Source organism: Apteryx mantelli, chromosome 4 (genome assembly GCF_036417845.1).
Source record: "Apteryx mantelli isolate bAptMan1 chromosome 4, bAptMan1.hap1, whole genome shotgun sequence".
Lineage (NCBI taxonomy): Eukaryota > Metazoa > Chordata > Aves > Apterygiformes > Apterygidae > Apteryx > Apteryx mantelli.
Genome location: NC_089981.1, coordinates 83724397 through 83748619, shown reverse-complemented (window position 1 = coordinate 83748619; position 24223 = coordinate 83724397). Strand labels below are relative to the sequence as shown.

Here is a 24223-nt window from a genome sequence, read left to right as displayed (position 1 = left end):
CCCCCTCGCTCCTTTCCCCACTGCTTCTCTACACGCTGTCAAATTCCGAAGACCTTGTGCAACACGTGAAGACTTAGGTCTGAGGACTCTGCAGTGCTGTCAGGAGACAAAGATTAGGTGCTTCTGAATGTTGTGACCAGAAATTCAGAGGTTTAACCCCATATACATGTATTAAGACCGTTTTGCTCTCAGACCACCTATACACCAACCTTGGGGCTGGTACCAAGGATGACAGATAATCTCTTTTTTCCCCTAAAGGAACACTTCACAAACAGACTATTTATCCTTACCTTTATACCACAAGCTTTCTCAGACTTGCAGTGCTTTCATTAGGAAAGAAAGTGAGGGAAATAGGATCCTGCGGGTAATATAATTTGTAGCCTGCTCACAAAATAGTTGGTAATGTCATAGCAGCAGAAAAACAAAGAAAGACTGCCTGTTCTCAGTTCTTGTAACCTTAAAAATCCACTTTAGGGGAATCTGTGCAAGGACATGAAACAGGTATGTTTAGAAACAGGTTTTTATTCAGTTAAGTGTGTATACAGCTTGATATATTTGTGAAGTTACATGATGACAAAAGTACAACAGATTTAAAAAAAAAAAAAGCAGCTTTTGTTTGCAGTCACACAACTTAAAAAAAGTTACTCTCAGCCTTAAGCACCAGCATAGCAGGATTTTGTACAGGTTTATTCTTACTTATTCTTTCTTGAGTAAGAGACATCAGCATCCTGGAATGAGAATACATAAAATCACTTTCTCCTCCATGCTTGCTACTCTATTAAGACCTTTACCCACAGTGTTATTTTGCCTGAAATAGCTTGTGACAGTGGGCAGTTACAGTGTGGATTTAGGAAGCTTTAGGTTGCATGGGCCACCCTAATTTTTCTGTTTCCTGCTTTGGGAGCACTTAAATATGTTTTTTGTACACCATTCAAGAAAAACACGGTCAGTAAGAAAAACCCCATCTATGAAGCAGCATTGCTAGAATGAAACATTACTCTGCACATCTGAGAAGCGCGTGAGAGCAAAGAGATGTGACAGTAGTACTGCTTAACGTACTTCTGGGAAGCACTCAAATTACATGCCTGATATAAAAACAAGCTAGACAGAGATTGTCAACAGTCTTAATTTCAAGTTGCATTAAATAATTTACACTAGTGACTTATAGCTCAAGTTCTGAGCTGGTGCTGAGGCCTGAACTTGCAGGCTGCGTGATGAAGATCGCAGGCAAGACATTTGGCATTACAAGATACACTGACTTCACCGCTCTGCGATGTGACCACACTGCAGTAATCCTAGACTACCAGGCACGCAGCTATGGAGTCCAGCCTGGCATCCGCTGCTAGGGAAGTGAGGAGGAGGGAAAGAAACAGAGCCAAACTACAATCCCGACATTCCCATAGCTAAAGAGTCTGAGAGCAGAGTTAAAAAAAAGCAAGCAAGAGGAGGGGCATAATCTTACCACGCCACTCTTGAAGTTTTGTATTCTCTTCTTGCCCATCTTGTTCATCAGCCACCAAGCCCAAGTGGGCGCGTACTGCCAGAGGTAGCAAACTGCCAGATAGGGGTGGTCGCTGATCCAAGCTTCCTTCAGGTCGTTGGCCATGCTCACCAGGGTGAGCCGCACACAGCGATCGGTTGGCATCTTGTGGGACTGATCACCGCTGTTCTCTATTGACTGAAGGGGAGAGGGAGAGAGAGAGAGAAAGAAAATGGAGGGATTAAAACTGGGCTTTTTTTTTTGTGAGTGAAGGAGGGAGATAAAGGGCTAGGCTCTATGTAACACATATTCCTCCCAATTTCTCCACTGTGCAAAAGTAAAATTACCCAGTAAACACTGCAGAGACTGGGACTGGGAAACCTGTCCCTCACTATGCTAATGCTCTACTGATTTTGGTGTGGGAATACCTACCACCTACCTTCCTTTAGCACTCATCCTTAAATAAAGCACCCTTTAGGTTAATGCATCCTCAACTGATGGTTCCAAGAAGGTAAAATGCACATCTCCAAAATCTGTCCTCCAGCAGCATGGCTTATAGTTTGTTGTAGAACAACGTATCAGCACAAGTTCGCCATTCTGCAACCGAGGGCCTGAGAGATGGAGACTTTCTGTCCCCAGATGTCTACCTGATTTTATATCACAGGTTACTCTGTAACCTAGTCAGTAGAAAACACCTCCCATTAACTTAAAATCCTGCCAGCCCTGCTCTAGGGGCAGTAATCTCAAATGAGGGAAGAGCAACAGACCTTTTCAATGGCAGTAACGTCTTATCTCACATGCATTGCTTAGTGAACGTAAGCCACAACCTTGTGAATTTATGTGCGTTTCATTCCAGCAACAGCAGAGTGCTCTATCTGTTCTATTTCCTGGAGCAAAAGGAATTCTGGGCTGGATTTTATCTTCCTCCTAGGTCTTTTGCCATGCAGAAATCTGAGGAATTTGTTTTGCGAGATTTCCTGATTGCTCAGAAAGAACATCTTTTATTTCATGCAAGTATGTAGCTTGCAAGCCAAAAATCCTTTCAGAATTTGAACAAAGAGGGGAGATCTTTTTCCCTGCCTCCCACTTGTGGATTATCCTCAGCTTTAAATGCATAGAATTCATGACATGCTACCAAAATGCGTCCTAGTAACAATTTTTGCTAGCTATTTTGTTAGACAGTTTTTATTAAAAGCAATTGTGCAATTGGAAGGTTTTGCTTTTTCTCCTCAAACCACCAACAGGAAACAAAGTACGTGCCTTGGATCAGCTGACAGTAGTGGCTTTGCCAACAATTGCACCATAGTCAACTGAACAGGGGATGTTTGCAAGCAAAGCAAACAAAAAGCTACCTATGCAGAAACTATAGGATTTTGCACTGCAGAACTCTGTCCAGCAATTCCTGGCCTTTCCCCCAGTGCTGCAGCAGGGCAGCTGCATAGCAAATTCTGTTTTACAGGGATTATATACAGTGGAAGAGATAAGGCATAACAACTCTCAAATGTTATTTTCATTCGATATGGACTTGATACTGTAAAGAATGACATGCCTATATGTGGCTGTTATATTACAGAATAAATTCTGTGCCAGAGTGCTTCTTGATAAGAACATGGGCTTGATGTTTGCTAGAAGGAGAAAAAGAAAACCATAAAAGGGCCATTGTGCCTGCAGCAAAAGTTAGATTTATCACAGTAGAATTTTAGGGGGGAAATGCTGCTCCTTACCTTTGCAAGATTCTCCGTAAAGACATTTTGTATAATCTTAGACTGGACAGGTCCTGGGCAGATGTTTATAATACTTATCTCAGGGTAGTCAGTGAGCTCAGTCCGAAGAGAATTAAAAAAGCCCTAGAAGAAAAGACTTTATAATGTGATCTTCCTTGCCACATTTCCACATGAAGTAAGCCTTAATTAATGCCACATTTTAATTCTAATCCTATGCTGTAAATATAGCAGGTATTACACTAAATGCAATTCCTACCATTTTGACTTTTCATATTCAATGGCTAATTTAAAATTTTAACTGCACTTATATACATTGATAATGTGAGATTATATATAAATCCCCAAGCAATCTATCCTTGACCTCTCAAATACACAATAACGTCTCTAAACCACAGATTCTCACAGATTCCGCTGTCCCTGTATATGGACAAGTCCCACTGACAGAGCATTAGGGGGGATCATTACTGGTGCATATACGAAGCTTTAGCTCCCACTGAAGTTAAGAGTGGCCACAAGTGGTTCGGCATCTCTGAAAATCATCTCTGCACTGTTTTGGTGGTGGAAGTGCTGCCAAACTAAGAACTGCAGTATCATGGAAACCTTTTCTTTGCAGGTGGATCGCTCTTTGTGGTGAGATTAAAGCTTTTAGACTGCTTCTACGGAGTAAATGGCACTGGTCCTTACATCAAAGGAGAGGAAAATTTTTCAGCATATCAAGTCAAAGGTGCACCCTGATATTTTAGGAGGTTCAATTCTGCACCACTGAATTCACTACAGATTTTGAAAAATGTGACCACATAGATATAAACCATATTTCAACTCAGGGAAACACTACCAATGTATCTAAGTTAAGCTTCAATTACAAAAGCTGCAAATATTTGCCTTTAAGCTAACAGGATACAAGCTTTCTTAACCTCTGTAGCATTTAACATTTAGACAGCAGCGTTACGGGGAGCGCAACAAATTCAGGAACGTGCTTTCTATGAAAGTTGCTGAGGAAGCATTATAGAGCTATGATTTAGCAAACAAAATATCGTGTCTTATCTTTGATCTAGTTAACACAGTTCCCTGTATTTATTCTACCACGTAGTTCTGTGTCACAACAGAGACAGACAGAGCACAGGCTGATGAACTTCTCCCACTGTAGAACAAATTTACCATCTGATTACTCCTTTCAAAGGACTTCATAAAGGAAAACAAACAGTCTGATAACTTCACTAGTTAGTCCAGGATGCACCTGATTAGAAGTACATCATAAGAGATAAGCATTAAGTTGCTATTTGCCTTGAATTTGAGATAAAGGTACATTCTCGACACTATTTGAAATGCTGTTCTACTCTGACACGTGAAAAAGAAACTCTGACTCGGAGCTGCCATTCAAGTATTCAAGAGTTTTTTTGGCTCACGAGCATGTCCATCCTTTTCACTGCTGTTGGCACGCACTCCCAGCCGCCTTGAGGAAAGGGCTGGCTCTCGCAGAGCTCCTCGCTGAATTGCGACATAGGACTAAATTCAGTCAGATATGCTCCTGTGGCCATATGGATGAGGCCAACTGGGGCAATCTGCTACAGAGCAATGAGTCGCGCACGACTATGACCAAGAACAGACCATGGGCTCCAAGTTCCCAACTTCTGGTGACTAATTCCAGCTTTGAGATCGCACTCACGCTTTGCAGCTACGTTCTGTATAAGAGTTCACCCTGGCCTGGAACATGTCACAAAGTTTGTGTTGTTCATCCAGCTGACAACATTTCGTTTCACCCAGGGCAAGTAAAAAGCCACTAGGCCCAAAGGGGAAAGACGGCCATATGTGTCAGACTGGTAAGAATGGCCATTTGGGTGAAGGGAAAAACGTGGTGCCGCTCCTTTCTCAAGTGAGTGGTTTTTATCTTCAGTATTTACTGCAGCAGGGATTGGAAGCCCAGTCTCTCTTAGAAATAAATACTCCCTAAACATTGGGCTATAAATCTGTTTTCCCTCTTAGGCAATCATTAGTTATTCCATCAATAGTGACCTTTTCAAACAGGACTAAGCAAGAGCTTTCCCAGCCCACATTCCCTTATCATTTCCTGGAGATTTGGAGGATGGTGAGGAAGAGAAGTGACTTCCACTTTGCCTGAAGAGGGCAACTTCTGCATGTACTTCCAGGAGTCAGGGAGGCTGCAGACAGTGTATCTAGAAATACTGTGATAGAAAGAGAGGGGAGCCAGCAACATTGCTCTGTCACTTGTGATAAAGCACCTAGAGCAGCTCAGACGCTGGCAGACATTCAGGGATCCATATTCTGCCTAGAAACGGGCACTTCCCTGCCGGCCTGACTTCGGCACTTAAAGGCGCATCAGAGCAGGCAGTTCTGCGGGCAACTTCAGAGAGCTTGCTGCAGAGGGCACTCGCTGTGGCACACTCAAGTCTTAGACTGCTGCTTCTCTTCAAGCGTTACAAAAGAGCCTTGGTATTTAGGGCAGGGTTGCAGCCTTGAGCAAGCTGTGAGATGCCCAAAAGCTCAGCAATGGTCCCGTGAGCTTGCGTTCTCTTCAGAGACCCTGTCTACAAGGTGGCCAAGCACAGGGCTGCTGAGGCTTGTGTCAGAGTGCAGCTTGAGTAGCCCAGTGACAAAGCTTCTGCTGACATCACTGCTGTTTTATTAGAGTTGTACAATCTGTAATAGGACGTGCATGTAGCCAGAGATCCTGGCACTCTCCTGTTCCCAAGTTGTCCCCATTCTGCCATCCCCCTTCATTTTAAGGGCTTGGTGTGGCCCCTCCTTCCCTTGTTCCACTTTCTTACACCATGGAAGAGGCTGTGATTATAGCCTCCTTCTCCCCCCTCCACCCTTCATCTTCATCAAGGACACAGCACAGTCAGGATACTCCCTGTGCTGGAATCATGACTGATGCACACTTGATAGGGCCTCCTGAGGACCAGCATCTTACACACTCTCAGTCCCCTCTGGAGGCAATATCTACATTATGTACAGGCTCGTAATTCCAGCACCCATCTTGGATATCTGAAGATGGATGGTATGAAATTCTTCTACTCTCTCCCAGAAGAGGGTCTTATAATTTCTAAGAAAGAAAAGAAAGTGTTCTTTTTCTTTAAATTTAGGTTAGGAACAGATCCAGATTTGGGAGTAGTAAAGGGACTTGGGGGCAAGGGGAAGAATCAGAAGATTTTCACCCAGCCCAGACTGAAGCCAGTTGTAGCATATGGAGCTGGATGAATCTGTACAGGGTCTGTGGAACAGGAACTGCATTAGTCATCTCTGGGCCTCTTCAGTTTAGCAACCAAATCCTAGTAGATGCTGAAGACAAGGCTGAACTGACTTCTACCAAGACAAAGACATACTTTAGAAATTCTCCTGATAATTAGGGACTTAGAGACACCAGCAGTTACTGTCTGGGGCAATCAATGTGCTTATTAGAACAAGTCCTGATTAGGGAGCTTCTGAAGGTCACCATTTCCTAAAGACTCAACATGCCACCAATTATATGAATTAGTAACTAGATGAACAGCACATGATCTCTGCAAGTGTCATTACACTAGGAAAGAAACACGGACTTGGACTTTTGTAGACTTGCATCATGCTCTTATGGCCCTTCTAGACCTGAAGTAAAGGGCAATTTCATCAGTAAAATGTTGTTGCAAAGAATTCTGATTTGGACAAATCAACATGTGCTTGTTTCAAGAACTAATTTTAATTTATAAGAGAATTCCTTCCTTCCTTCCTTCCTTCCTCCTCCCCTACTGCTGCTTAAAAAAAAAAAAGAGGGGACTTTTTCAAAACAAGGCATATTTAAAATTATGGTGTTAACTGCCACAGCTGCAGCAGACTCCAAGGCATGAATTAAAAAACAAACAAACAAAAAAAATCTATTAACTGAATTCACATCAGATAGATAGACATATATTTAACAACTGATGGCCAAAATGCAATCTTCAGTTCAAGAAGTTCCTATAATGCAGGTTTACAGATGCCAGGAAAACGACAGGAGAAGGATCCATATGCTCTGTCCTACTTCTTCCTGCCTCTCTCTAGTGATCTGTTCTTGGCCACTGTCAGAGACAGGCTGCTGGGCCACCTGAAGCGTACTGCCATTCCTGTATGCTGCCTCCACTTGAAGGGTACTGGGAAGTTAGATATTTCAATAACTTCTTACGGTTTGGGGGGGTTCATGTCCATATCTAGCCACAGCTCTAGGCTGACCTTTGCAAAAGACTCAGACAGTCTGGTTTAGAAATCTGTGTTGCAAGTCACATGTTCTAACACTTGAAATCAATATTTGCAGAATCAGGAATTAACTGTGAAAGAAACAAGGGAGGTTTGGAGTCTGGCCTTGTTATAGGTAAGAGATAACTGAATTGCTTATATCTTTTTTAGCTTATTCTTACATAATACAAAGATTTTAGCAACCTATTTCTTTTAAGCTTCCTCTTCCACATTCTCAATCTTAACACACATAAATTCTTTTCAGAGAATTTATACAGCAACTTGCTAATTCCTTGTGTTCTACAACTAACCATGCTTAGACCAATTATACCACACCTACAAGGTAGTTCAGCTGAAAGAATACTTAATAAATAAAGGAACATAAAGGGAGTCCACGCTGCTGCTTTGTGCTTTTCTAATCTAAATCCTAGACCTGGATCAAAGGCTGGCCTCTAATGGGCAGTTCCATCACCTCCATCTAAAGGAAGACGAACAGGTCTTCTCTCCCCATTACTAGCAAAAAATTTTTATTAGCAGAGACCTATCACTGTCTTATTCTACACCCTTATTCTTTCAAATGTTTAGGCTTTGCAGTACCAGCCACTTGTTACTGTTGTTGTTAATTAAACTGTCAAAGAGATAATGATTCAATAAGTTAAGCAAAGTTATTTACTCTGTTTATGTCCTTAAATCCAGCAGGGAGTAAGAAGGTGCCATTCTTTTTTTCTTTTTCTTTTTTTTTTTTTAAATCACTGAGCACAACTATATTTTGGCTTACTGAAATCAAAATGTAGTCAATGTGGAATTCAAACAGTGGTAAAAAGACAAATATGCCTAAATAAATCTACTATTTAAATGATTCTGCAATGATACAATGATGAATTTTTTTCCCCAAGATACTCTTCTGAGCTCTTCTTTCATGTTTTTCCTACATGAGTGAAACTGTTTAAAATAGTTTTAAGCAGTATTCAAAATTACACAGAAGGCAACAGGTCCTCCTTCATAAGTTACTCTGAGCTGCCAGTTCTTCAAACCACTGTAAAATTCAGAACTGTTGGGAAGATTCAGATTTTTCTAGCCTGGATTAGGAATGCTCATCTCTCTTGTTAAATCTGTTTTTCTGAATTTGAGTTTACCACTCACTGTTCTCAACTTACTCTCCTAAAAATTTCCTGTAGTCTGAAATTCTCACTAGCAATTATTCCTCCCTACCTGGATTAGAATGGCATTAGGGCTTTTATGTGCACCAGAATAATCCTCTGATTTAGGTACTTCCTAATCCTAATCTGAGGCCAGAGGCAAAGTGGTCTCGTTTCACATTGGGAGTTTCACTATATACAGATTAGGCCTAATTAAGATGCATTTTGGTCAGTGCAACAAACCTACACTGGAACCTGAGATATCTCAGTAGAGGATTCAAGCAATGCTTCTTACAATTTCCAGTTTTTGCGATGTTTCCCCACAAGTTATGATCACAATCACTTGTGGAGTGCAGTAGAGTTCCTTGCGGTCAAGTCATCATCCTCACTTAGTCTGCCAGGATTCACAGAAACCTGAGCTCCCCGGGAAGAGGGCAGAGGGGAAGAAGGGCAGGAGTCTCAGGCACGAGTCGCCCCGTTCTCCCACCACGTTCCACTTCAGGCAAGCAGGGACTTCCCCCAGCTCAGCGCCATGTGAATATTTGCACACTGTGGATGCGATGAGAAGCAGCAGAAGGGAATCCAAGCTTTGGGCAAGTGGTGGGGCTACATCAGGAGTGCACGAGCAACATGGCAAACCCTTCCTCCGTGCTATCCACACCTGTACATGCAGCTCAGAAAAACTGCTCTAACCTTGTGTGTGGTCTCTCCACCTTTCATATCAAACATTGTTCAGCTCAAGTGGCTTGATATATTTATTATGGAATAAGACTTTTGACATAATTGACAGATCAACATCACAAATATTTTTGGCTTATTTGTGTATTATACAGTTGTTTTTATGCTAAAATGTAAGAAGTTCCCACTTACCATAAGATATACTATTATAAACATATGGTATATTTAAGAACAGCATATTCCTATGTAACCTCAGTTTTATTCAATGGCATTTCATCTGTATAAAAACTGTGTTTCTAAGGGTTGTGGGTTTTTTTTAAATTATTCTCTATTTTATCTTTCTACTTTCTGATAGGAGCCAGGGACATATAGCTATCCCGTTTGTACAACCCAGTCAAGTTCCCTTAGGCTCACCTTTTGTTTTGAGAAGAAAAAATTAGTGAGGAATTTCTAGTGCTACTGTTAGCTGAGGAAGGGCCTGAAGTCCAACTCAAGGGCAATTTAGAGGCTGCAAAATTAGAAACCAGAGAAAAAAAAGAAATCCACCCTCCTCTAACTCTTTCAGTCAGAATCACTAAGTTTCAGAGCAAATTCATTCTAAAGGACTTCCAGAAGCTAAGTCATATTTATTCTGTGCAGAGAATGGCAGTCTTACCTGAAATTGCACAAAGCATAAATCCTTCGCAAGGAACAGATGCTACAGCACTAAAACAAGGCTGGTTTATTACATAACAAGATATAATTAGTCTCCAGAAATGTAACTTACCTGCAGAGCATGCTTGCTGGCACAGTACCCGGAGGCAAGAGGAGCTCCCATGATACCCATCACACTGCTCATAGTAACAATCTTCCCTTTTTTCCTTTGGATCATGTGATTCAGGACATATTTAGTTAAAGAGATTGTACCTAGGTAGTTAAGTTCCATTATGGCACTGAAAACATCCAGGTTTGTATCCACGAAAAGAGAGCGTTGGGAACGTCCACCATTGTTGACCAAAACATCAATCTCAGGAAAGATACAGCGATAAATTAATACAACACATTTCCTTTAATATCTGCACTTCCTCAGGCTATTGTTAACAGGCTTTTCTCCCCCCTCTGGTACTGTCTCTGCCGTAAGAGTAAGAACTGCTGAAGATGTTTTGGTAGATACTCTCTCCCAGCATACTTCCCCTTTGAGTTGAGGGTAGCTAATTTTGAGCTGAGTCAACAAGAGAGGAACATAGTGTATTGAACCAAGCAAAGGTGAAGTCCTAGTAGAGGAACACTGGCGGCTGGAAATTGTTTTCCATCTGACATTTTTTAACCCTACTACATTGTAGCAAGAACCATTTGATGTCCAGGTCCTGCAAGGAGGCCTCTGTAAATAGGTTTTGTGCAAATATGGGATCCAACTGCACTAAATAACAGAAGAAACAAATCTGGAGCTAATAATTTCACTATGAAACCAGAATACCAGTGGACTAAAGGCCCGGCTCAAAGCTTCACATACTGTACTTAAATTAGTTACATCTGACTGCTATCGTCTCGGCTCTGTGCTCTGGACTACCCATCTGGAAGACTATGCAAAGAAGGGAAATAGTTGCGCCTGACAGCCAGTTTTGTCCCATATGGCTCTAATCCCAAATTCCATGCATTACTGAAACTACAAAATAAAGGTTCTGGCTTTCATGCAGAATTTTAAGTCCAAAATATACACTTGAAGATTGCTCCAGTTGGGCCAGAAATCTAGTGACATCAAACAAGTGATTTTTTTTAGTTCTTGGTAATGGCCAAGGACTATTTGTTCATTGCTGCTTCTGTGCAAAACCTGCTGAAACCCAGAAGCAAACAGAAGGGATGAGAATTCAGGTCCTTTCTTGCATGTTTAATTCTGAAACTTGAGTAAGATGTAGAAACTGCTGAATTTACTGTATGGCAGAATAAAAGCGAAAGAAGAATATATGCAGGGATAGGGAATATGAAAGGAAGACAAGTTCAGCCTCAGAAGTGCACCTTACCTTGCCAAAATGCTTAAGAACACTGTTAGTTGCAGCTTCATGAGAGCTTCTATCAGTCAAGTCAAGACGCAGAACAAGGATATCTTTTTCACCCAAGCTGCTGATCTCTAAAAACAACCATAAAATGAATGGGAACCATCAAAATTACCAATGTAACAATAGTGAGAAATTTAATGTGCTTTTAAACCCCACATTTTCACTAAGAAGAAGACACCAAGAGACTATATCATTAAGTTGGAAGAGAAAGTGTTTGGGTTTGTTTTCATTATGATCCCTACACAGAACCCATTTTTAATCTGTTCCTGCTAAAGCCCATCTTTCCCCATCCTTATGTTTTTTTAAAAAAAGCTTGACTTTATTAAATGAAAAAAGGATTGTGCATCATAATACAAAAAATTTCATTCTCCAAATAAATTGCAATGGTTAGGAGTAACACGCAACAGGATTATTTGATAGGAAAATTTTTCATCAAGCCATTCAGAAGCAATGTATTGGCAGCCTTGACATTTTGTTTGTAGGTAAACTGTTCAACCATGGTTATTCCTGACAATAGGAACAGTACTATTCATTCCAAAAAAGATACACATGAGAAGCTAGATTATTGTACAGAGTAGAAGGCTTTTGTTTAATTCAAAGCTTCTAACTTATCCACCCCCTGAAATAAAAGTCAGCTGTCATCAAGGTCAAGTCTTCATGCTGAGTGTTTCCACCACTGTCTCTTTGGAACAACTGACCTTTTCCATTAGAAGTATTTCTTGAACAGTGATTTGCTACCCTGGGGCTTTGGGGCAGATGACTCACAAAAACAAAATTCTCAATGTTAATCTTTTTTTTCCTAGCTAGATATAACATGATTTCTAATTTACTTGTTCCCCAGTGTTATTTTTGATTCTAAATTGATTCCTAGCCACAATTAAGTATACTTGCTCCCCTTCAACCAGCTGTGCTCTTTAGACAGAGAGCCTAAGGCTCTGATTTTTTAAATACCATGTCTGCATATACAGGTAGGGCTGAACTCTGCCTTCAACATGATGTACAAATAAGTAGGTTGTTTAAATCCATAAAGTGCCTCTGTTCAAAGGTCACTAGTACTTATGCAACTGCAAGTATTAAACCCATTTGTTTGGTTTAAAGCTACCACTATTTCCATTTATAGCTCTTCCCCCTCCCTCCCAAATATGTATTTTCCCCCCCCCACCCCTGTTTCTTCCATTAAAGACAGCAGTAAATACCATGTAGGGTAACTACTTTCTCAGGGACACTTGTGTCTCAGGCTGCCTCAAGTAGGTTTGCACAGGTGAAGCCTGCTGGGACTTGGGATGTTTCTGCTGTGGATTCCCAAGACCGCACGGCCAACCCAGCTATGAAAACTGAACAGGGACAAAAAGAAAGAAGCAGAGGAAGAGACACAGACTGCTGATAAGGAATAAATTTGCTACATGATCAGTTGTATAGCTCCTTCCCCTAGAATCCCCTGGAGGATTTCAGGTCAACATCTCTTTTCAATACATGTTATTCCAAGACTAACCAGACACTTAGCCACAGATACTCTTTTCTCATAACACAATGAACAACATTATTCAGAATAGGCCCTTTATTTTCCAGCTCTTCAGTACTTCCTCTTCTATTTTTTTATTTCTATTTTGTGCAATACCCTTTCACAAAACATGAGCCTTCAGCAGAGGCTGGTCTACATGACCTCCTGAGGTGCCTTTCAACCTCAATTATTGTACGATTCCATGATTTACAGATTGTCTGTCACTCATTTGGCAGAGTGTCTATCTATATTTAACCAAGATTTGAGCTTGGTCAAACAGATAGCTTTTTCTTTTAAATAGAAATAGCTTTTTCTTTAAAAGCTATTAAGACAAGAGTCTCCAACATTACTGGTTAAATTCAACTCGTGTTGCAAAGAAGGGTTGGGGGAAAATACAGAAGTCACTTAAAAATCAGATTAAAAAGTTATACAAGTTGCTTTCTCTCCTTCCTACAGAAGTGCAATGAAGTATGTTGAACTGGCACATATGACTCAACAGGCATTAACGTAGCTCTTTTACAGTGCTTTGCTTCTCTCTCTCCTTCAGCATTTTAGTAGTGTAGAAAAATGCATAAATGTGTATCATAAGGCGATGTCTCAATTTTCAACAAGATAAATGCACTTTGCTTCTCATATTAATTTGTAAATTATCTAGTTAAGTTGCTAGTTAAGTCTATAGCAGCTACAGCAGGCACGTTAAAACCTGTCAGGTCCAGTTATGACATCTAATTCAGCCAAATTCATGTTTGTGTCAGGTGTTGCAATTCAATAAACTTAATCCAGCCTATCCTACTCAAACCTTACAGATTACTCTTGAACTCAAATGCAAAAAGAAAACATACAGTAGGTGGAAGCAGGGACAAGCTGCCCAGGAAGCACACAGAAGCACTGCCCAAGCACGCAAGGATGGAATTAGGAGGGTCAAAGCTCAGATGGAGTTGGAACTGGTGAGGAACTTGAAGGGCAACAAGAAGGGCTTCTATAGGAACAGCAGCAGCAAAAGGAAAACCAAATTTAGAGTGAGCCCACTGCTGTATAGGGATGGTGCTGGAAGATGGCCTTGGTCTTTATTTGCAAGATCTGCCCTCAGGTTGCCCACATTCCTGAGGCTAGTCTCTTGGGGAAGGAAATACTACCAATGTTAGAGGAAGACCAAGTTAGGGACAAACTGGACATATACATGGGACCAGATTCCAGAATGCATCCAAGAGTTCAGAGGGAGCTGGGGTCACTGTGAGGCCACGCACTTTTGAAAGGTCATGTGCAGGAGGTCCCCAGCAACTGCAAACGCAAGTGTCACTCAGCCTAACCTTGGTCCTTGGGAAAACTACATGGCAAATCCTCCTGAAAGCCATTTCCAGGCATATGAAGGACACGAAGGTGATTTAACAGCCAGCATGGATTTACCAAGGGCAAATCCTGCCTGACCAATCTAATTGACTTCTGTGATGAGATGACTGGTTCTGCAGACAAGGTAAGAGCTGTGGATGTTGTTTATCTTGACTACACAGATTTCTATGTTGTCTTCTATAGCATCCTTGTAGCTACATAGGGGAAATATGGTCTAGATGAGTAAATAACAGTGTGAGTGAAAAACTGGCTGGATCACTGGGCCCAAGGAGCAGTAGTCAATGCTTCAAAGTCTAACTTGTGACCATTATGAGTGGTGTCCCTCCAAGGTCAAAATCTTTCAATATCTTCATTAATGATATTCAAAATTTATCTGGACAAGGCCCTGAGCAAACTGAACTAATTCTGAAGTAACCCTGCTGTAACAGTCTCATCCTAGGAGCTTTAGAAGCAAATGCATACTAACCTGAGCGCTCAGCAGGACAAAAAAAAGTGTGGTTTTACAGAGCTATGCTGATTTGTATCACCTAAAGATGTGGTAGAATCACAACAGTACTGGCTAGGTCATATATCCAAACAAAAAAAACCCATGTTACTAAAGAGCTTCCAATATTCCTACTAATCCGACCAATAGCTAAAAAAGGTCAGAGCATAGCTTTGCAAAACACATTACTTCATAAGACTTTAAAGCTAATATATAACACAGATAAAACATTTGGGGGTGGCTACTTCAAATTGGCAAAAGCAGAAATTATCTTAGGTAAATTCATACTCTTGCTTCATATCAGTCGAGATAGTCTTCCTGAATATTCCTTAGTACATTGCACTCAAATATTGCCCGAGAAGGGACATCCAGGATTATGGCTTCTGCTGTATTTGGTCTTATCAAAGTTTTGTAATGATGACAAACTGCCACAGACGCAAGTGTAGTTGCATATATTCACTGACCACTAAACATTGCATCATACGGCCTTGGAATTTTGCCATGATTACCACTTAACCATGCTGTCAATTTAAGTCCCTTTATTTCCTTTGGAAAGCACACACTTAAGCTTTTTTGAAGCATCAAAAATGGAAATAAGGAATTGTGCATTTTTGAAAGCTCCTTGTCAGATTTTTTGAATATCCTGCTATACTTTTAGGTTTCTAAAAATATTTAGATACTAATCCAGACAAACATTTCAATATTCACAAGCATCCATTCCACATAACCTTTGGACATTCCATTGCCATTACTAGGAGTGCATCGTTACTGTGGTAATTTTGAATACTCAGATATGGAGGGGTAAGTAGTCTGAAAGAGATCTAATGATAATCATGCCCAAACAGTTCTATTTATTAACATGAAAAAATTGTCTAGCCCTCTCCCTGTCAAGCCAGAAAATGGTTGGGGGAAAGGGGGAAAGAAAGGGAGGGAAACAGGACGAACAGAGTCAGATTCAGATTCTACATTCGGCAGGCATATGAGAGAGAACTGAAATAGTTAAATATCCTGCTTCATATTCATTGCTCTTGATCTGCAGGAGATCACCTCCTTCACAACTGATCAGACCAACTTTTTCTGAACATTTCTATTCATTCCTTTTCCGAAAAGGAGAATTCTTGGCAGTTGGTCAGACTGTGATATGCACAAACCCGAAGGAAGATTTTTTTCCTCAGTAGCAGGCAGCTACACGGTTTGTTTCTAAATAAGACGTTACCCCTCAGATTTGTTTCCTCTCTTTCCCACTGTATTTGTTCCTTTTTTAAACTAGTGACTTTTGAAACCACTTGCTTCAAAGCTACAGTGAAGCTACATATGAAGTTTACTTTTATCATGAAATTTATTACTGTGATATGTGGGTTAGTATTTCTCTGGCAACTCCATCACAGGAAGAGTGTGACTGCTTGCATGAGGTAGTAACTTATACTTACCAAGGCATTTCTTTTTCACTCTTTCCAGCTCATCCTCCCTCCTTGCTGAGATGGCAAGCAAAGCTCCTATCTTTGCTAGCTGGTAAGCCAGTTCCTCTCCAATTCCACTCGAAGCTCCTGTCACCCAGACAACCTTGCCAGGCAGTTCATTTTCTATCAAAGGAATCAAGACAACAGTTCACACATTGCCAATGCTAGGACAAACATCATCATTAAGCCATTGCAGGTGTACAACTTGATATTATTTGCAACAAATGTACTCAACTTTTTTACTACAAAATCCCGATTTCTTTATTTTTAGTCACGTGCAGTTGGGAAATTGTCCAGTGCTGCTCTGTTGCCACTTGAACTTTGGTCCAAGGCTAATCTGAATAAACACTCATTATCTCTACCTGATGGAAGAAGTTTGATTGCATTTCTGCAAGCCATCCACACACAGCATTTTCACTGACCTCAGAGAGCTTCAGAGAAAAAGAGAAGAGAGAACTCTCAGAAATGACAGAAAACAGCTACTATATAGACAGTGCAAACAAAAGCCTAAGCAAACCTTTCCCAGCAAGTGTTCTAACCCCCAAAATGTCACTAAGTAATCGCAGACTGAAGAAAATTCTCTGAACAAAGGAAGCTAATCAGAACAAACTGAATGGATGTTCATCCACTTTGTTTTGAACCCGATGCAAGTTAAATCCTGCATTGTTCAGAGTGCAGTATACAGACTTCCCAATGTGTAAGCACATATGTGCATCTGCTATATGCCCATAGCACCTGCCCAGGCATGTTGTTTTAGCCTCTAGTAAATATATGTTATCATATTCCTTTTACTCCTTTGTTCGTATGCCTGTTCCCCTGTGTCTGCAGTCATTCCCCCCTCCCCACGACACACCTGAGTACTGGGAAAAGGTTTAGCTTTTCAGAAGTATATTCAAAATCATCAAATAAAATAGATAGATGACAATCATTCATTCTAGAACATGATTTAAGGACACACGATCACTAATATCAGAGCACTTTCCAGAATATAGCATTGACTAACACTCACACATGTTCTCCAAGATGAGTCTTAGTGAAAGTCTGATTCAAGTACTCAAAACACTGCTGAGAAGAGCTCTCGCTTGCTTATCAGGTTTGCACAGACGAGGACTCTAACAATTTCTAGCCATGCAGGAGAGCTGTCTTGTTATAACTCAAGCAGCAGAGCCAAATTCAGTTCCTCAGACTTAAAGCCAGTCTACTCTGAAAAAGGCCATAATAACATTTTTTTCCAGCTCACTGAATCTCACCTGTTCATTTAGTTTAGTAAACATGCTTTTTCACTAAAGCCAGTGGGTATAACTACTTGCTTAAGCTGAGTTTGTAGGACTAGCAGTCAATATTATTTTTCTTTTATAAGCTAATTAAATTTTAGCCAAAGAGAAATCCCTCCTAGAACTAAGCAAAAAACCCTCCTTTTCTTTTTTTCATAGAAAGTCCATTTGCAAAAGAGACGTGCATTTTAAAGTTAATGTGGGAGGTGGAAAGAGTCAGTGTTACTGAAGCAGTAGGAACAACTGTTTTATTAATAGTTACACCAAGAGGCTGCTCTCATTAAAGGATATTCATCCTCACTCAAGGAACATGGGGGTTCATCTATCAGATTAAATTTTTTGGGCAGAAAACCTGTGTATGCAAACACCACAAGAACAGAAGAACACTGTTCTCCCAACATGGGCATACTTTCATCCCTGCTTACCACACTCATCTCTTGCTACTGGGAATAAAGTCACTTCCTCCCACCACTCAGTTTTCCCCTTTCAAACCTGCCTTGGACTACTTCACTGCAGTTATTCAGGATCTTGTTCTGTGGACAGAATAATTAACTGAGATAAGGAAAGTTTTCCACTGATTCCTCAGTGCTGATAGCTGCTAAACACTGAGCTACTGGTAGTTAACATAAGGGAAAGCCTGGCTCAAATACTGTTGTGGAACATGTCTCAAACTAGCTTGTTCTAGAATAAATGTCCTGTTGCTACTGGAAATAACATGGCATGGTTAATTTTTAAACTTAAAAAAAATAAAAGTGGAAAACGTTATTACTAACCATTAACTTTTGCATTACAAGGCATAACAAATGAGACATCAAACAGACTACCAGTGCAAGTAATCCAAGAAATGCTTCTGTAGTTCGGCTTCATTTAAGGTTTTTCCTCTATGATTTTATAGCCCCTATAGCACAAGATGGCTACTTCATTTCATTAATGAAAAAAAGAGAAAGTTTAGGGTGGGGAAGTTTAGAACAGAGCATCCCCCCCCCCAAAGAATCATACCATTGCTGCGTTCAAATAAAGTTACGTCTATCTGAGAGTTCCTAAAACTCATGGTGCTGTGCACACTGACCGCTCAAATGGGCAAAGCTTAAATTCTGGTTGTATTATTCAAGATTTATATCTTGTTTCTCAGCCTTGACACTTTAGTGATCTTTGCAAAGTCCACACACACGCACACACACACAGACCCTCCCTATCTTTCTTGTGGGAGTTGCTATGAAATTTCAAACTGTTTTCGCAAAGAGTGACAGAGGATTGTTCCTACAGATTTTTAGTGGAGTATTTCTTAAAGTCTCAGTACTTGTGCATGCTTTTGTTTTCTCTTCTCCGTCTCACAGGCTAGCACTTTTGCAACAGGCTTCTGTGAGAGCAAGAGACAGGCGTCTCGGGAAGCTTGGGCCATACTCCCCAGTCCAGCTCCTCAGGAAAATCATCTCCACCTTCTCCCATTTCTTCTGTCCGATCTACAGATCCCCCGGTTGGTCATCCTAGCTCCTTGGCTAACCCCAGAAACCCAGCCGCGGAGTCCCACTTCAAACAGCCTCCTCGCCAAACTGTTTACAGAACTCGTCCCGCTCTTCACGCGATTTCTCCCCAATTACGGCCTTCACCCGCACCACCATTCCCCGTGCTGAATCCCAGTCCCCATCCCAATCCCTTACCCCCTGCTCCCCCCGGACACACGTTCCTCACTCTCCCTCACTCACGGCAGTCCTACTTCCCCGTCGCCCAACGCCCACTTTGGCTTTCCTCACGCTCAGGCTCGTGGTGGCCCTGGTTCCACCTGTTTCACACGAGGCTACTCGCCCCGCGGCCCGGCGGAGGCGAGGCGAGGCGAGGCGAGGACGTCGCCCGGCGGCACGGGCCGCCCGCTTTCGGCTCGGACCCCGGCGCCCAGCAGCCCCGCGCCGGGGGGCCCCGCTCCAAGGTGCCGCATGCAGAAACTCGGGGCCCTCTGGAGCCAAAGGCTCTATTAAGCAATAAAAACCACTCTTAAAGATCTTCATCTGTCTGCGAGTGGGCAGAATGACAGCCAAATTACACGTGTCAACACACGCAAGAGCTGAAAGTCCCTGTCTGAAGTAGCTTTCCTGGATCCGTGTGCCTACAGGCATCCCAAACAGCACATCACCGAGAAGGCACAGGCGGCAGCTTCGCGTGGCGCTGCTCTCTTGAGCCTTTTAGGCAGCAATTCTCGGAAGCCGAAACCCATTTAACTCAAACGTTAATATTCACGTTTACCGTGCCGCAAGCACTTCGGCACCGCTGCGAAGGGAGAGCTGCCGGAAGATGCACTAGCTCGGTGAGACAGGAGTTAAACAGACCCCAGAGCACCCCCCCCCCCCGAAGGGCCGCAAACGCGGCCGCTTCGTGCAGCGCCGTTGGCCCCGCAGGACGAGCGGCGCCGGCCGCGCTCGGCAAGGGCGTTTGCGGGGAGCGCGCGGCTTTACCTGGCCTCCTGCCCCGCCACTCGGCCCACAGCACCGTGAGGTCGCCGTCCGCCCGCAGCCAGCGCGCCAGCTGCGCCAGCAGCGCCAGCAGCCCGCCGAGCGCCAGCAGCCCGCACACCGCGCAGCCCCACGCCATGGCCGCCGCGCACCGGCCCGGCACGGCCCGGCACAACGCGAGGCGAGGCGACGCGACGGGAGGCGACGATGTCCGCGGCGCCGCTTTATGAGGGCGGGAGCTGCCGCCGCCGCCTGAGGCCGCCGCGCCCCCAGGCGGCGCAGCGCCGCCCCCTTTCCCGCCCTCCGCCGCCGCCGCCGCCTCCCGCCGCGGCGCTGAGGGGGCCCCGGAGCCCCGCGGCGGCGCCGAGCGGGGGGGCCCGAGGCCGGGCAGGCGGCGGGGCGCGGGGCCCCCTCGGCTGCCGGGTCCTTCCCGGCTCCGCGGGCGACCGCGGTGCTCGTGGACCCGCTCCGAAGCCGCCGCAGAATTTGCGCTGCGACTTTCTGCGTCAGAATACGGTGTTTTTCTGAGGCAAAACGCGGTAACGGCCCGCCTCGAAACGCCGTTCCCGAAACGGCGTCGTTTCTAGCGGGCGTTTACATCAGCCCAGCCCAGCCGTTACCGCCTGATTGCTCGCGGGGTTCCGAACAGGAACAGGCCTTTGGAGGGACTTGAAGGAAGACTCGTGTTTCCCGCAGCTATATGTCATGCTCGCAGCTATTCACCGTGTCTTTCTGCTTTCTCATATTTTGCAGATTTAAGAAGTATTTATTTTGGGTCAGTACGATGTACAGCACAACGGAATCCTAATGCCACCCTAAACGTGAATAATATAAATAAATAGCAAGTTAGTTAAAATATTTTGCTTGCTTTTCAATGGAAAATTAGGAAATGATGAGCAAATTTTCTCTTGCCAAAATTCAGTTGTCTGTCCCAGCTAGAACTTTATAATAACTGGGAATATCTTTCTGGGTTTTATTTCCTCCTTATACTAAGTGCAGGTGGTGCACATTGTATCACGAAGCTGTGCGTAACAACACACCAGGACGAGAAGTATAAAACTGGAATAGGACACACACTGCACCTACGCAGCATTTCCAGTGGGGATTTTCCCTGGCTATGCCTGAAGAGAGGGATATGCAGCAGCTTGGGCTAAGCAGAAAGGAGAAGGTCGCAAGGTCTCGGCATCCTATGACTGGCGAGTGGTGAGACCTTACCGTGTAACTATGTGCTTCAATCCTTTTTATCACAAAAGCGAATAAAATAGATTTTTCCTGCTGAAAAAAACAAGTTCACTAAACATTTTAGAGAGTTCTTGTGCATCTGCGTACATGCACAGTCACCATCAGTAGGTATTTTACCGCCTATCCCCAAGATTACAGGCAAGTAGTGACTTAGACTGAGAATGAAAAGGAGTGCATTGGAGAAAGCTACAAAGTCCTTTACAAAGTAACGGCCATTTTTGCTGTTTTCCAACATATAAAAAGCAAGTATGTTCATATTGTCTTAACGATAGCTAATTGTACTTAAGAAACTATCTTAATTATACACACGCAAGTGTTTGAGATCCCCATCAGGTAGACAGCATTAGAGCGACCACAGGCTGAAGCTTTTACTTATGGTTGCTGGAGCCATCTGAAGCGTGCTGGGGATTGCTCTCTTGTCAACCCTAAAGCAACCGGAAAAAGATTGATGGGGGTAAAGGGTTGCCAGCTTCCTGTCTCATCCTGATGGTCAGCAGCGGTCTGGCTTTGCTTGCTGGAAGTACAATTTCGAGCATTGATAACGACACACGCTCTTTTTCTTGCTTCAGAGCCGGCAGCTACTTAGAGAAGAGCTATTTGACAAAGTACCAAAGCAAACTGAAACATCTTTTAAGTAATCACGTCATAACGAAGCCATTGGATTTGACCAACATCTAAATTCCCGAGCAAAACCAAAAAATATTTCTCTTTGTAATGCCTGAACTTACTTTCCATACAAGAAAATAATTTCACTTTCTGAACAGGCCATTATTACTAAATTTTCACTTTCTGAACAAGTATCACTACTAATAGTTTAAAAAAATGCAGTTGAGGATTAAAGACTCAATCAACCTAAGTCAGCCTGAACGTCAACAGAGCAAATGACAGCTCCGTTGCAGTTCGTGCAGTGATTTATGCAGAGAGCACTTTGGAATTCAGTAACCTTAGTCTGATATCTATACAAAGTGCATGACTGTGGTAGTGAAGTGCCAGAGCCAATGGGAAGCTGAAGTCCAAAGCTCTGAAAATAAAATGAGAAATAGTAACTGAAATGGGAAGTCACAGTCTTGCTCCACATCTTGCTGTGAACCCTGGTGAGGTTCCCGTGTTGACTCTGTGGCAGCAGATAACAGATCAATTAAACTCAGAACGTAACAGGATAACATGCATTATTCTTACAGTTACACAAATGATGTCGACGCCCTTAAAAGAATGTAAATAAAAGCAAGATAAGGTACCTTCTGTCTCCAAAGAAATGAAGCAGAATTAAATATTTGATTAGATTGCTGTTTCTATAAATTTTTTTTTATTCTGCCATTGTGCAATATTAAGAAGATCTTGTGTACAAGTGCAATGATATAAACTCTCAAGTGTTCTCTATTAATGAATAATGAATGTGTATTATTATTAATGCTGCTAAATGGAGAAGGAAAATGTGACAGTGGAGTGAAAAAGTGGAACTCTAGTAGTTCTCTTCAGCTTTCTGATTCCAATTAGATTTGCTTTGGTATGGCTTTTTGTTAGTATCTAAGCAGTTTTTTCTATGTGACAATGCTTATGGTAGAAATGTCAGGAACAAAATGAGTAAGAGGAAAAATCAGAGTGATGTATTGTATTCAACAATAAAAAAGATGAAACAGAGGTTAATCTAATGGTTTATCTGCCCGCAAAACTAAAACTTTTAAGGCATGTGAACAGTTTTATTTTTGCATTGTAGCTGTATTCTGCAATAACTATATTGTAACCCAAAGTCAGAGGCAGGTGGAATGAATTTCAAGAACAGCATCAAAACTCATCCAATTTTAGAGCAGGTTTATGCAATGCATAGACCTATCCCATATAAACTCATAAACATGTGCATATCATATACAGCAGAATATATCTGCAATGTATATATGGATTTCTTACATAGTCCTGAGACAAGACAGCAGAATACACTGGCTGCGCTTCTTTCTGTCTACTGGGGAGGGTGACAACTCCATGTTCTCTTCTTCCTGCCCTACAGCCTCTCATTTTGCACTTCTGTACTTCTCACATTGACTTCATGATCTTGGTTTTGCTTGGTTTTTGAAATGGTTTCTTCATCTGGTAGGTTCTGGCATCCTTCCAGTACTCCCTGTGTCTGTTTCCATAGCCGGTTATGAGTTTATAGCATACTTCTTTATTCAGACTTCATTCTTTGTCCGTTTGCCCCACTTCTCAGTCCTGCAAGGTACTTTTCTTACACATTGCGGCATTTCCAAACAAGGAATTGTTGGAACACATGGCCACATCACATTCGTAACTAAGCAGTTATTAAGTCTCGCAGTCCTACAAGATGACCATCTATTTTTCTTCACGGTTCCCGCTGACTTCAGCTGACAGATGTTGTCTCTTCAGTGTTGGAGATGAGGCATCTTGAGAAATGCAGAAAATGTACACATTTCAGCTGCCCATAAGAAATGAACAACTATACATGCCTGTCTCGTAGAAATCATCCCGTGATGGCTAAAGAATACCAATGCGCATACTGCAAACATCACATCACATTATAGGAATGTATGGATGGATATTATTTAAACCCTAATTTAGCAAGGCAATTAAGCATCTGTTTCAACCCATCCATATGCAGCAAAGCATTTGAGTCTGTTTTTAACGATATGCATGTACTCACATCTCATTGGTTACAATAGGACATGTTCTGTAAAGTACATGCTTAATATTTTCTTTCTGAAGATAGGCCTGTAATAGTAATTTGATTAAACTTTTAATTTTAAGAATTAGTTTTGCAGCAGCAAGTTATACATACATATTCCTTAGGTTCATGTGATTTGGCCAAGTTTTACAGTTGTAACAAGAGATAGAAGTTGGTTATACTTCTGAAACAAAGAAATAATTTTGGCCTACAACAAAAGTATTAATAACAGTGTGATATTTTATAAATTCTTTGTAGATCCACTGCAAAGAAAGAACTTTCAGAGTTTTCTAATTGTTTTATGATATATCATTTGAATACCTCAATATTGGCTGCCATCATGACAGAGCAAGACCATGTGAAATTATTTCCATTGAGTAATGCTTGCCTTATTAAACAAAAAGCCAGAATTTTTACACACCCTGCCTAGACTTGGGTCCTTCAGTCCATGATGTAATTACCTAAATAAAAGTGGTCTCAAATTCTGAAGACCTAACCATCTATATTCTGTTCTGTTCAAATACCTTT

General features: G+C 42.1%; 1 protein-coding gene across 1 annotated transcript; it reads right to left on the bottom strand.

The window, feature by feature from the left end:
- Positions 1 to 504: 504 nt before the first annotated feature.
- Positions 505 to 20001, bottom strand: DHRS7 (dehydrogenase/reductase 7). Its single transcript, XM_067295097.1, has 7 exons — positions 19783 to 20001; positions 16029 to 16181; positions 11228 to 11334; positions 9994 to 10233; positions 3205 to 3327; positions 1463 to 1678; positions 505 to 728 (listed from the first exon to the last, which is right to left on the bottom strand). The coding sequence occupies exons 1-7, from the start codon at positions 19916 to 19918 to the stop codon at positions 693 to 695; spliced, it is 1011 nt and encodes a 336-aa protein (XP_067151198.1). The 5' UTR covers positions 19919 to 20001; the 3' UTR covers positions 505 to 692.
- Between the last annotated feature and the right edge of the window lie 4222 nt (positions 20002 to 24223).